Source organism: Haemaphysalis longicornis, unplaced genomic scaffold, assembly GCF_048455015.1.
Source record: "Haemaphysalis longicornis isolate Haplotype H1 unplaced genomic scaffold, Haemaphysalis longicornis Haplotype H1 scaffold_1, whole genome shotgun sequence".
Lineage (NCBI taxonomy): Eukaryota > Metazoa > Arthropoda > Arachnida > Ixodida > Ixodidae > Haemaphysalis > Haemaphysalis longicornis.
The window spans coordinates 240,937,848-240,949,915 of NW_027526203.1; the positions used below are offsets into that span (position 1 = coordinate 240,937,848).

General features: G+C 49.9%; 1 protein-coding gene across 2 annotated transcripts in view; it reads right to left on the reverse strand.

Annotated features, from left to right (window-relative positions):
- Nucleotides 1-2,698: 2,698 nt before the first annotated feature.
- LOC144143246 (arylsulfatase B-like) overlaps nucleotides 2,699-12,068 on the reverse strand; it is a 47,213-nt gene continuing 37,843 nt past the window's right edge. For both annotated transcript variants that reach the window (XM_077675031.1, XM_077675034.1), the window contains 3 exons: nucleotides 7,569-7,707; nucleotides 6,134-6,437; nucleotides 2,699-3,773 (listed from right to left, as the gene is read on the reverse strand). In XM_077675031.1, coding sequence (XP_077531157.1) covers nucleotides 3,477-3,773; nucleotides 6,134-6,437; nucleotides 7,569-7,707 — 740 coding nt within the window. In that variant the 3' untranslated portion in view covers nucleotides 2,699-3,476. The remainder of the gene's footprint in view (nucleotides 3,774-6,133; nucleotides 6,438-7,568; nucleotides 7,708-12,068) is intronic.

Here is a 12,068-nt window from a genome sequence, read left to right on the forward strand (position 1 = left end):
CGAAGGCCGGGATAACTTGGAGCGTGAGAAAAGCGCCTTTGAATCTCGTTTCCCCTGTAACCGCCCGTGCAACGTAGGGACACAACACGCCGGCATGGTGCTTGCCGAACCGTCTACAGCTGGAGTGCATACGCACACGCACGCACGCACGCGCGCGCACACACACACACCACACGCACACACACGCACGCGCACACACATACACAAGCACACGCGCGCGCACGCACGCACGCACGCACGCACGCACAGAGACGCTGGCCGCACAACCGCAGGTGTATTCCTCAGAACGTACTTATCTCAGCCACCCGATGCCCAGCGCGGGAGCCGGGTGCGACTGCAGCGCCATCAAAGCAGCTTGGTGCGGCGGCGCCGGGAAACACTTCGAAGTTTTACAACTGACCTTGGTTCTATAAACGTTGGTCCATGACATCATTCGACCCTTTGTCCGCCACTAAGATTACAAGGCCCGCTTAATTAGGGAAGACCCGGCTTACGAACTGAGATTCATTCCGCAGGGCCCTGACTGCTCGCACTGTTAATCCCACCCTGAACTTCCCAACCCGGTGTTACGAATCGGCCAACGCCGCCGTATTTTCCCGCATCAGCCACCACGTGGGAATCGACCACGTGCGCCCGCGTGTCGGTGAATCGTACTTTCGTGTCTCGCCATGCCGGGTCAGTCACCTCGCTTTGCAACGCGCCTCCGGCGGCTGCCAGCGGCACGCCCAGGCATGCTTCATGACGTTCGCCACACCCTTCAGGCACCTGCGCGTCGGTGCGTCCCGCCTTGACCTCCCCGGCTCAGACGTTTCGCTATCGGCGCGATCAAACCTTCGATAGCGCGACCCCGGCACCTTTCAAGGACACTGTCTCCCCCCCTCTCGGACGCCATGTGGGACGAAGCCATGGATGACTCACGAACTATGGAAAGAGCGTGTGGGTGTCTGTGATGTTCGTGGCGTGTTACTCTTGGGGGCGTTTTTTGGGTATAAATAGAAGCAGCACAAACGTTGAAATTCATTCCTGTCTGAGCAGCGAATCCATGCGGTCGCTCTGCTCGTGTCCTGTATTGTAACCTCGCCCGTCAGGGCATTGTATGTTTTTTTGGCTTCGGCTCACCTCTCGCTATGAAGTAAACAGTTACGTTATCCTACTGCTCTGGACTTCTTCACGGCTGCAACAGCGGCTGGCCGCTCGCTTCATACACGCCACCCATCGTATGTTGGAGGCCACGGAGAACGGATCGGGTGCCCCCGCCCGGTCGCAACACCGGATAGACGACCTCCTTCAGGAAGTCAAAGCTAACACCCGGACCTTAGCTTGTGCTGACCCCAAACTCCTTCATATGTCGGAAGTTTGCTTGGAGAGGCTCGAAGAATGAGATTCCACGGAGCTAACCAGTTCTGGCAAAATCTGCTGATGTAGGCTAACAGTGCTCTCGCACTAAAAAAGCTATCATTCCGAACTAGTTATGAGTTAGGCCATAAGCGGTGCATGCATTCCGGGAGCAGAACTAACATGGGCTAGCCGACAGCGCGAAAAAGTAAAAAAAAGAAAAAATCGCTAGATGAATGATCACTTAATTTTCTTAATATGAAAGCTTTTCATTTCATGATGTTCATTCGCACTGAGTCGTCGTTCATTTACAGGCAACGCAGCGCCTTCGCAGCTCATTTTTATACGTAATAGCCAGTCACGGACGCTATAAACTTACCTGAAGTAGTGCGTGAGGGATGCGCAAACGTACGTGATTGCCCCTCTCAAACAGCACTCTTGCGCATGTGCGTTCTCCTCTGCAACTTCTGGCTCAAAATTCTATACTACCTCTCAGATCCCTCAAACGCCTGCTCTCAGCCAATGGCGATTTCAGGGCAGTCTTTTTTTTTTTTTTTGTCGTCGGTGCCGTTCTTGAAGCCGCTGCGGATGATTCAAGTGCATCATCGCCGAGTGCAATGCCCTCTGCCTCAACGAAACACCGCGATAAGACACTGCCACGAAAAAAAAAAGGGTCAGCCCAGGAGCAAGGGAAAGTTTATCTATGGTGGCTAGAAGGATATATATATATATATATCGTTTATCCGCAAACCGACATGTTCCGGCCATCTCGGTTGTTTTGCACAGTGTTGCTAAACTACACCGATCTTAGCCGGTGGGTAGTATTTGATTGGCCAGAAATATGCAAAGAAACCACTATGCGTCACCGTGGATAGTTCAGTAAACGGAATGCGTAGTGGCATAGGTGACCGGTAAAAATCGCAAAGCCTCATGGGTACACTGTCTGCTCCCGCGGAGCCCCGCCACTTCCGGTTCGACAGCTCTCCTGGCCTCCCGTACGCCGGCGGCTTTCACGCGCGTGTGTGCGTGTTGTTTATGTGTTTCCACCGAGAAAAAAAAGCTCATGCATCGCGAATTCAATGAATAACAACGATTAATCATACTAGGGGCTCCTCTGAAAGGTACGCACTCTGTGACAAATAAACAACACGCGTGCGTGAAAGCCGCCGTACCGCCCGCGTACGGCGGAAGTGGCGGTAGCAGACGACGAATCCATGAGCCTTTGCGCTTTTTACCGGTCACCTATTTTCTTCCCGGCAGTGCCGGAACAGCCCATCAAAATACTTTAGGCGCTTTAATTGCCGATGACTTGGCTACAGTCCAAGGAAAGGACAGGCAGTGCACTTTCGGCACTAGCGAGTTGGATCATTATACTACCAATGCTCAAATGGAGTGCAGCTCCGAAGAGCTGTGCATTGCTAGCATCAGTTCATGCTCGGGGTACAAAACGGAGGTGTAGTCTATTTTATTTTACCCAGTCTTCGTTTTTTTTCCTGCTGCTTTGCCCAACCACGAACTACTACCAACTCACCCAACTTATAGCATAGCAACGTTATATCACCTTTGTAGCATCTTATAGGAACGTTAATAACATTCGTATATTGAGATTGCTTGATTTCTAGCGGTAAATAAATTAGGCAGCAGAACACTTTTACTGTCAGCATACTAATATACTTCAAATGTAAGAAAACGACGTGTTTAATTCTCTGAAAGCCATCGTAGCATCTGAGGGACCACTTTCCTTCAATAGCCCCTTTCACTTTATTCAGCATCATGCATAAAGAGAAAAATACTGAACAAGCTATATGCGTGCATGGCTTATTACCGATTTTAGGGATTGTCTTCGGAACTTCTGCAGAGATTGTTAAGAGGAAAGTGTTCTTTGTTGCAGCCTCAAGTTTGCGCGATCTCGCCGCACCATAACACCTGCGACGAACAGCTGCGTGGGCTAGCGACCACACGTCGCTTTCCGAACAGATGCGCCTATAGGGCAGGTAGGCTTTGGCGGACCCACAAAAACATAGGTTCGCGAACGGTTCGTAGAAAGGCGCCTGCTGTGATAATTATGTCTCCGTCCTAGATCCCTCGCCGGTCTGAAAATTAGCATAGGAGAGCTCTTTTGGGACGAAGGAACACGCCGGCTACCGCCATAAGATGCAGGCAGCACCACAAAGCACCGAAACCCATAGAAAAGCTGTGCGGTGGTCCCTGGCCGCATTAAACATTGAGACGGGACACGGGCTTCCAGTTGAAGTATTTTGCCCGCCCGGTGTATCGCCGCAGCAGCACGTCAGAGGTTCGTCGCAGCTGGAGGCTTCCCGTGGTCCCCAGACGCAGTTGTTGCACTCGGGAGTCGAATCAGGCTCCAAGATATCCTCGGCTGCGGGCACCGTGATGGAGGCGACGGCAAAGAGTTTCTCTCGCATAGTGGCCACAAGCTGCGGAACAGACAGCTGTTGCCATAACTGCGTCCAAACTTCCAATACGTACAAGTCAGCAAAGAAACAATAGCCGTGGCGGCCAGGTTCAGGATAAACAAAAAAACAAATAAGGGAAGTTTCGTAGTTTGTAGCTAGATCATTTTCCTACAGTGTATCGAGGACTCTTCATAACCTAACTTAACAAGCCTATACACGAAGATTCGGAATTTCTGCTGTTGCCATGAAAACTTTTGCTAACGCTGATAGATTTTACTGGGTGGCTGTCAACAACATTTGTGCTGTTGGTGTTTCTCAATTCAGGTTTTCTCGTTTTTTTAACCTTCTTGCCTAAGAGAAACCCAAGTAATGACGCCCACTATCATTGGACATATTCAGAGCAGTCTTAGGTTTTTTTTTTAGTAGTAGTAAGTTATTTACGTTAGCACGTGATGTTTTCCAAGTACTTGTAAAAGATACATCTTCGTGCAGGCAGCTTGGTGCGGGACTTGAACTGAGGGCTGTTTTGGGACCTTGGTCGGGTCCAAGTCAGGCTGCACGTGCAATCAAAGCTCTCTTGGAGTTTCTTCGGAGCACAGAACTGGACAGGGTTTTGTGATGGAAAATTTTGGGCGCATCGAATGACATCTTTTCATTTTATAGTTTTTTTTTTCTTTTTTTTTGCTTTCTTTCTCTTTTTCTTCTATCATCTAGCGTCGCAATCCAGCGCAACGGCTCGGCTAACCTCGCTGGTCTTTATTAAAGTTTCTCTCTCCCTCTCTCTCTCTATCTCACACTCTCTCTCTCTCTCACACACACACACACACACACACACACACACACACACACACACACACACACGCACGCACGCGCACACGCACAACACACACACACAATACATCGGATGTGGCATGATTAACTATTTTTAGTAGCCTCTTTCTAAGATCTGCTTGCGCCAAAAACTTGTGAAGGCCTTGATTGATTGATTGATTGATTGATTGATTGATTGATTGATTGTAGGGTTGAACGCGCTGACGCAACGCAGGCGATGAGGCGGGCTGTAGTGGAGGCCTCCGGATTAATATAGACCACATGGGGATCTTTAACGTGCGCCGCAATTTCGTACACACGGGCGTTTTTGCTTTTCGCCTCCATCAGAAAAGCAGCCGCCGCGGCCGGGAATCGAACCCGCGACCTCGTGCTCAGCAGCACAACGCCTTAGCCACTGCGCCGCCGCAACAGGTAAAAGGCCTTTCATAAGTGCACAAGAATAATAAATTAAGATATACAGGGTGATCAAAGTTAAGTCGGCAAGTTTTTTTTTTTTTTTAATTAAGCGCTTAGATGTGCGTGAGGACCACCTCTACAGTGAGGTTGTGCGCCCAGGGGAACACAGGATGAGGTGGTAACTATTGATGTCGTTGGCTTAATTAACTAAAATTAAATAATTAACTTTTTAGTGGCGGCAGTAAGCAGGCACGCAGTTTCATTTGGCAGAATTCTTCTAGCGCGTCCGTACTCCGAGATATCTAACTGCGAAGTTTAATTGCCGTTCACGTGATTACGCATGCTAGACAGTGAGGACCGGAGCAAAGCTCCTCCCTTTTGTGATGTGCCTGCTGTGTGCGGTGTTTAGTTTCACATCGGGATGGAGGCATAGGCAGAAGTGGCAACTGGGACCCTTTCAGTCTTGGCTGGCGTTACCGCAATCTGCAGTATACTCGGAACAGCTATCGAAATATCGGTGCTCGCCGGTATTTGACTTTCCACAGAAATTCCTAAACACGCACAGAACGCAAAGTCATTGAACGGAAAAGCACTGCTGTCATTCCAAAGTTGTCCAGCCCGTGGTCCACTGACGTGACCTTGACAAGAAAGAAAGATAATTCATAGCGATTTTACGTGGGCTACGGCCGACTATAAAATCCATCCCAAAGAAGGATGTGTAGCCTTTGCCCAGAATCGATGACACCACATGACTGCCTTCATTCAACATCATACGTGCTTTTCTTACGTCGATGCCCGTTCGGGCTATTGGCAAATCCTTGGACAAACAAAATAGTCTTTGTGACAAAAGATGATTGTTTAAATTGAGTGCATTGGCTTTCGGATTAAGCAACGCATTAGCCACATTCGAGATATTTATGCGTACGCCATGTTTCGCGGAGTAAAATTGGAAATACCGGTATGTTTGTTCTACCTGTACGGCATAATTTTCATGCCAAATTTGCGTGAGGAGAAAATCGGCCTAAGCTTGACCTAACAACAACAACAACCAAGGTGACGACGGCGACGACGATTACGGTAATGATGATGATGCACTGCGCAACCACAACAGCCCTGTATACGGAGCAATGAACGGTTGCCAGTTAGACACTCACGTCGCTCCGCTCGCTTGCAAGGTTCTTCGTTTCGCAAGGGTCGCTGACGACGTCGAATAAGTAGGGGGAGTCCGCGGTCCTGAAGTTGCTCCCCAGCTCCGAGCCGCAGCAGATGGAAGCGTACTGCCTCCACTCTGGCTTCGCAGCGGGAGGCGTCCCCGTGTTGTAGAACTTCGCCAAAGTCTGAGCCACGGCCGAGTCGGCCATCAGTTGGTCCAGGTCGATGGCCAGGGACACGTTCCCCGGCGGCTCCTCCCTGAACTCGTCCCAGCTGCCGTCACTAGGGCTCACCACCAGCTTGTACCTGGCAGGTATAGAGCCACAGAAGTCGACGGCTCATGCACGGGAACACGGAGCCTCAAGTGGGGCAAATATACGAAAGCAATAATTGCAATGTGAGAGGCACCCATAGCGTTAAACCAGTGAGTGCAAAAAACGTTGACACTGATTGGTCAAATAACATCTACACAGCTTATATCCCACGGTCATCCTGAATGCTGGAAGGTTACTCAATTACTTGAAGAATAAAAAGTGCTGGTTTGCCACCCGCCCTATAGAAATACTAATTCAGTGTTGAGGAACATAGCGCATAATTCATCTGCCACGATTCTCCATATGCTGATGCAATTGGTAGCATTCTTCTTGTGAGACATATTTGTGCTGACGAGCTAAATTCACTTTGCAGGCGGCACTTTGCCGACCCCTGTGCATAAAAGACCTCAATCGCGCACCCACGTTTCACCACGACGTGTCCCGATATGTAATACGTAATATGAATGGGAACGTTTCAGCTTCTGCGGAACGCTGACGCTGAACGCTGACTATTGAAAAAGCCCTGGTATCGGCGCTGAAGGTATGGCAAGCGGTGTAGAGAAATTTTAAAAATCGATGAAACAGGGTAGTCGCGAGGAGTGCTCAGCTTACTTTACGCTCGTATTCTCAAGACTGAAAAGGGGTTGTAAACAGCGGAAAGTGTCTTCTCTGATGACAACTTATAATTGTGGGTTTAGATTCAAGTCTCCGTTGGCTTTAAGACCTGAAAAGCGAAACAAAAATTCATCGCGGCTTATAGAATTAACCGCAACTTTAAATAATAGCACCAAGAATGTACGCCACTCCTGACTCGCACCCATGCCGCCCACGAACACGACACATGTACACACATGGATTGATCAAACATCGCAAGTCCAATAACTTCCTGGAGCTAGAGCCGTATAACCCAGGAAAATACGTTTTAAACCGATGACTGTACAAACTGCAGTATAAAATGCCCTTGGAGAATCGTGACGATCGCATAGGCATACCGCAACAGCTGTCGCTCTAGGACGTATCACAAAGATATTCCCCCTGATTTTTCGTTCCTTTGCGTTAGTGTTGCTATTTACGTATCCGTTCCTGCTTTGACTACCGCGCGACAACATCTATTAAATCGAACCTGCCGCTTCTGTATGCACCGGCACTGTTGAGCACATTGAAGCCGAGTAAGAGTTCCTGTCTCTTCGAAGGCGCACCCGTGGACAGCGTCTCCCACTGGCTGACACCGTCGATGGGGCCGAGGTCGTCAGTGTTCCCTCCTGAAAATAGCAGAGTAACAGAAAATTATCCACCGCGAAAAACAGATGGAACGGAACTTTTAATTACGGTGGCTCAGTTGCCGAGCAATGAAACACGTCAACGCTTGTGCTAGTCGGTGAAATTCCAACATGTCAAGAAAGCAGTTCCACGACGGGGAGGAAAGCAAAACGAAGACCTGACTCGTTAACAGCGATTGATTTTGCCGCTATTTTTCCCAACAGCTCTACATCGGCAGCTGGACCGCGCCCAGCGCTGCGAACGTTTCAAAATTTATTCGCCGCGAGGACGTTTCCGCTAAGAACTACATCTGTGGTTGTGTATCTGTAGGCGAGACATGTAACACCTGAGAAAAAAAAGTTGATTTGGGGCTACAAATCAATTATATGGACGGAAGAACTAAGTGGTCGGAAGTGTGAGACAGGCCGTCGCCCTGCAGCAGGCGTCAACAGAATGATGAAGATGACAATGACACATTCCTTCTCCTATCTCTGGTTTGCTGCAAAATACTGGCTCACACGCACGCACGCATGCACACACGCGCACACACGCACACGAGCACACACTCTGTCTCTCTATAGTTTCGGGAAAAAAGAAAGCCCTTTATCCGCAATTCAGGTGTTTAAAAATCATCTTGAACCCTTCCGATATGTTGTAAATAATTTCGGTTAGGTTGTATCTTTTCTCCTGGCACCCTTTATCAAAGAGAGATTTTGAGTTCAGAAAAAAAAAACGTAAGGGTGCATCCTTCCTAGATTTCATAACAAGAATGAAATATTTTCTGTGACGTATGAGCATTTAAATCAAACAGGCGGAGCAAAAAGGTATATTAGGGACGATTCAACGCGCCGCTGTGCTGCAAGCTTTGTGCAGCACTCTTGTGCGTTGTGGCAGAACCTACCACCACGTGCGCCTTCCGCGTGGGCGCCTCTCTGTCGGTGACACAAGCTTTCAGCGACAGCCAACGGATCTGCAAGTTGAGACCTGACCCCGCGTAGCGGACGCCGCAGCGGAGATCTCCACTCTCCCCTCCCTCAGACTCAGCGTGCGAAATTACTAGGGTAGCGCCATCTTTAGATCTCGCCGCCTTTCGCCCTCGCCCGCGCTCCTTTCCTCCTTCGTTTTTTGCCATTTTCTTTTTCGCTGGCGAACGTCGCGCGCCATTGGCCAACGGCCAGTGACGGAGTACCTCGTCCCCGCGTTGTTTGTTTTTTCTTCTCTTCGCCGCCACTGTCCATTTAAATTCGCCGTTTTAGGCTCAGCTGCCTCGGAGCAGGCCTTATCGAAGCCGCCAGCGTATAACAACCGATAACAACCGAAGAGAGAGAGAGAGAGAAAAAACATTTTTATTGAGCTTCATGTGGCTCAGGGGACGGTTGTGGCCGCTGGCTTGTGCCGGGCGGCGACATCGGCAGCTCTGGTGACCAAGCAGGTTTGCACCTCTAGGTCTGAGCTCCCCAGCGCCTCCTCCCACTGCTCATCAGAGGAAATTAGGGGAAAGGTATCTTTCGGGCACCCCCAAAAGATGTGGGAAAGGGTGGCGAGGGCTCCACATGCAGGGCATTCTGAAGTCAGCTGCTCGTTTCAAACAAGTGTTGCGTCAGCGTCACTTTATGTAGTTTCGCGATGCCGAGTTGTTGTGCCTTCGGCTGCTCGAATAAGGTCAGTGCAGTCACGGCCAGCTCGGCTGTAGCAAGCTGTAATTTATCAAAGCCCACACATGAATCAATGTTAGCTGTACAGCATAAAAAGGATTCACAATTGCGCTTAGCGCGCTTCTGGCCTTGGAATACGGTAGTTATTATAGAACTGGGCACTACAGCTAATTGTAAGCTGAGCGCATTCTTTAATTACGCGTTCTTTGTGCCAGCCTTTTCCAGATATGCCCGACAGGGCCTTACTCGAAGTAATTGTGAACGCCAATCGCACGAACATTGCTATGCCATGGACGCACTGCGAAAAGTACAGCCGTCATGGGCGAGGCCAACGAGGAGACGCGAGAACTTTGACCCTGACAGCAGCCTATAACGACGTGAAGGTGACATATATTTTGCAACAGCGTCAAAGCACCGGAAAGTGCACGGAATAAAGGTGGCATGAATTTCAGTAGCTAAGGCGGGGCGCATACTGAGCGCTGCCTAATGATCTACAACTAAAGCAAAAAACGCGAACGCAAAAAAGTCAGCGCAGCGCCCGAACTGTCGCGAACCAAGGTCACCGCGAACCATGCGCAAGCCGTCTGTGCAGCGCTTGCACGACCACAACTTAATCACGCAAATGCAAGAACGGAATTACTGTAACAGAGCACTTTGAAACGTCCACGTTCGATCCTTTCGCGTTCACAAACTATCCTGAGCATACCGCACACGTAAACAAACACCCCGCTGTCCGTATGCGCCCGCGGCATCCACCCCGCAAATATCCCCTTCTAGACAAAAATATACAACAAAACAGCCTCACTTAATGCGTGTTGGAAAAACGGGGCTCTAGAAATACTATTAATGATACCAAAGAGCGATTGCGGCGCGATAACAAGAGCAAACTGCACGAAAAACTGCAGCGAGCGGCCTGAAGCGTGGCGAGGGCGTCTGTTCTGAGGAAGCCAACAAATATGGCGGCCCCGCCGCGGAGTTAAAGGGACCGCGGCGCCGCGGGTGAGGGGAGAGAAAAAAGAGGAGGGCAGCGGAGAAGGAGGGAGCAGTTGGCGCTACGTTAGTAATTTTAGGGACCTTAAGCGTGTGCCGCCACTACCGACCCCTCACGTACTCTGGAAAGACTGTTGTGTGTCTGTACAATGTTCGCACCGTGTGCAAAAGCAGGAGGAGTGTTGTTTGACCATTTGCGCTTTCGGCATAAATACGGGGCCCCCAGCGCAAAAGATTATTCGTCGATCAATGCTGTCCTTCTGCTCGAGTCGTACTGTAACCTCGCCGGAAAGGTATTGTACTTGTATTTGATTCGGCTCATCTCCCTCAATGGAGTAATCCAGTTAAGTTTGCCTGCGGCTTCTTGTCGTCCTAACCAAGGCCGCAACGTTTGCTGGCTGCTCGACCACCACATACCTCGCACGACGGAGGCGACGGAGCCCTGCTCGGGGAAGGCCTCCGCCCTCCTTCGCTCACTGAAGTGAAAAAATGCCCTTGCGTTTCGCGATGGCGTACGAAAGCCGGAAAACAACGGCATTTCCGCGGTACGAACTGTCTATAAGTGGTAGGTATACGCCTCGAGCGCGGCCTGTAGGGGCGCCACTGAAATCCCCCTAGCGGCCCGTTTCGAAAGCAGGCGCGGGAGTCGGCGTCGGGCTCCCAAGGGCCGCCGCTGCTTTTGCGGCACGTCCACGACTGAGATTTACCGTGTGCGGGTGTTTGAAATCCATGTTAATGTGACGCAGTCACTCTGTTCGCAAATGAGGCGTGTTTACGAGAGTGTAAATGTTTCTGACGCGATCTTAGTGTGGTATATTCGGTCTGTATAAGCGCCAGGTACGTGTCACAGGCCAGCGGCGCGGAACCGGCGTGTGATGGAGCCGATTGTAGTTACTCTGACCTGAATTTACTAGCAGTGTCTCCGTAACCACTGGTTCCTCAGCTGTTCATGCTACGGCTATACACAGCGATTTAAATTGGTTTTGTGCGCTTACATAATCAGCGGGGCACTCATACCTAACAGCACGCCAGTTGCGTTTGCCAATATTATACCTCAGATATTGATCACCACCATTTACAAGGCTGTCTGTGTTAATTTCGGTAATATTCAACAAAAGTACAATGGACAATGCATAATTATACTCTGGGATCAGCACACGACAAAGCCGTCTTGTCGTGAGGTGAGCGCCCGCAAACATTCATCTGCTCCTCTGCGAGCAGCGCGGAGACGGGCTTAGAATATAATCCGCGTCCGCGACTAATGCTTCTTCGAAATATCGCCATATGGCACAGGGAGCCAGCAGAATAAAGCGTAAACTGAAATCAGGGGGCCTTATCACATACCACTCTTTTCCTACGACACCTCTCATCGCTTGTTGAACAGCCTACCCTGTATACTTCCAAAAATGCGGCCGCCGTATGATCAGCTGTTCGTAGAAGGAGAAAAACAAAAGGAAAGTGAACGCAAGATTTGTGTGTGGGTGATTACTAAAACGTTCATTGCTTGATTCCGCTCCGCATTTGTACACAGCGACCTCCCCCCCCCCCCCCCCCCCTACCGATGTCTCGCGAAATAGCAGTGCATTTCGCGTATAGTTGGTCTAGTGAACCCTACCTGGCGTAAGTTTCGACGAACGTCTTTAGCATGTCAGAAGCTGCACTGTTTTTTTTTATTTCCGTTAGAGCATTATGTTTCTTAATTCCGCACTTGCACAACA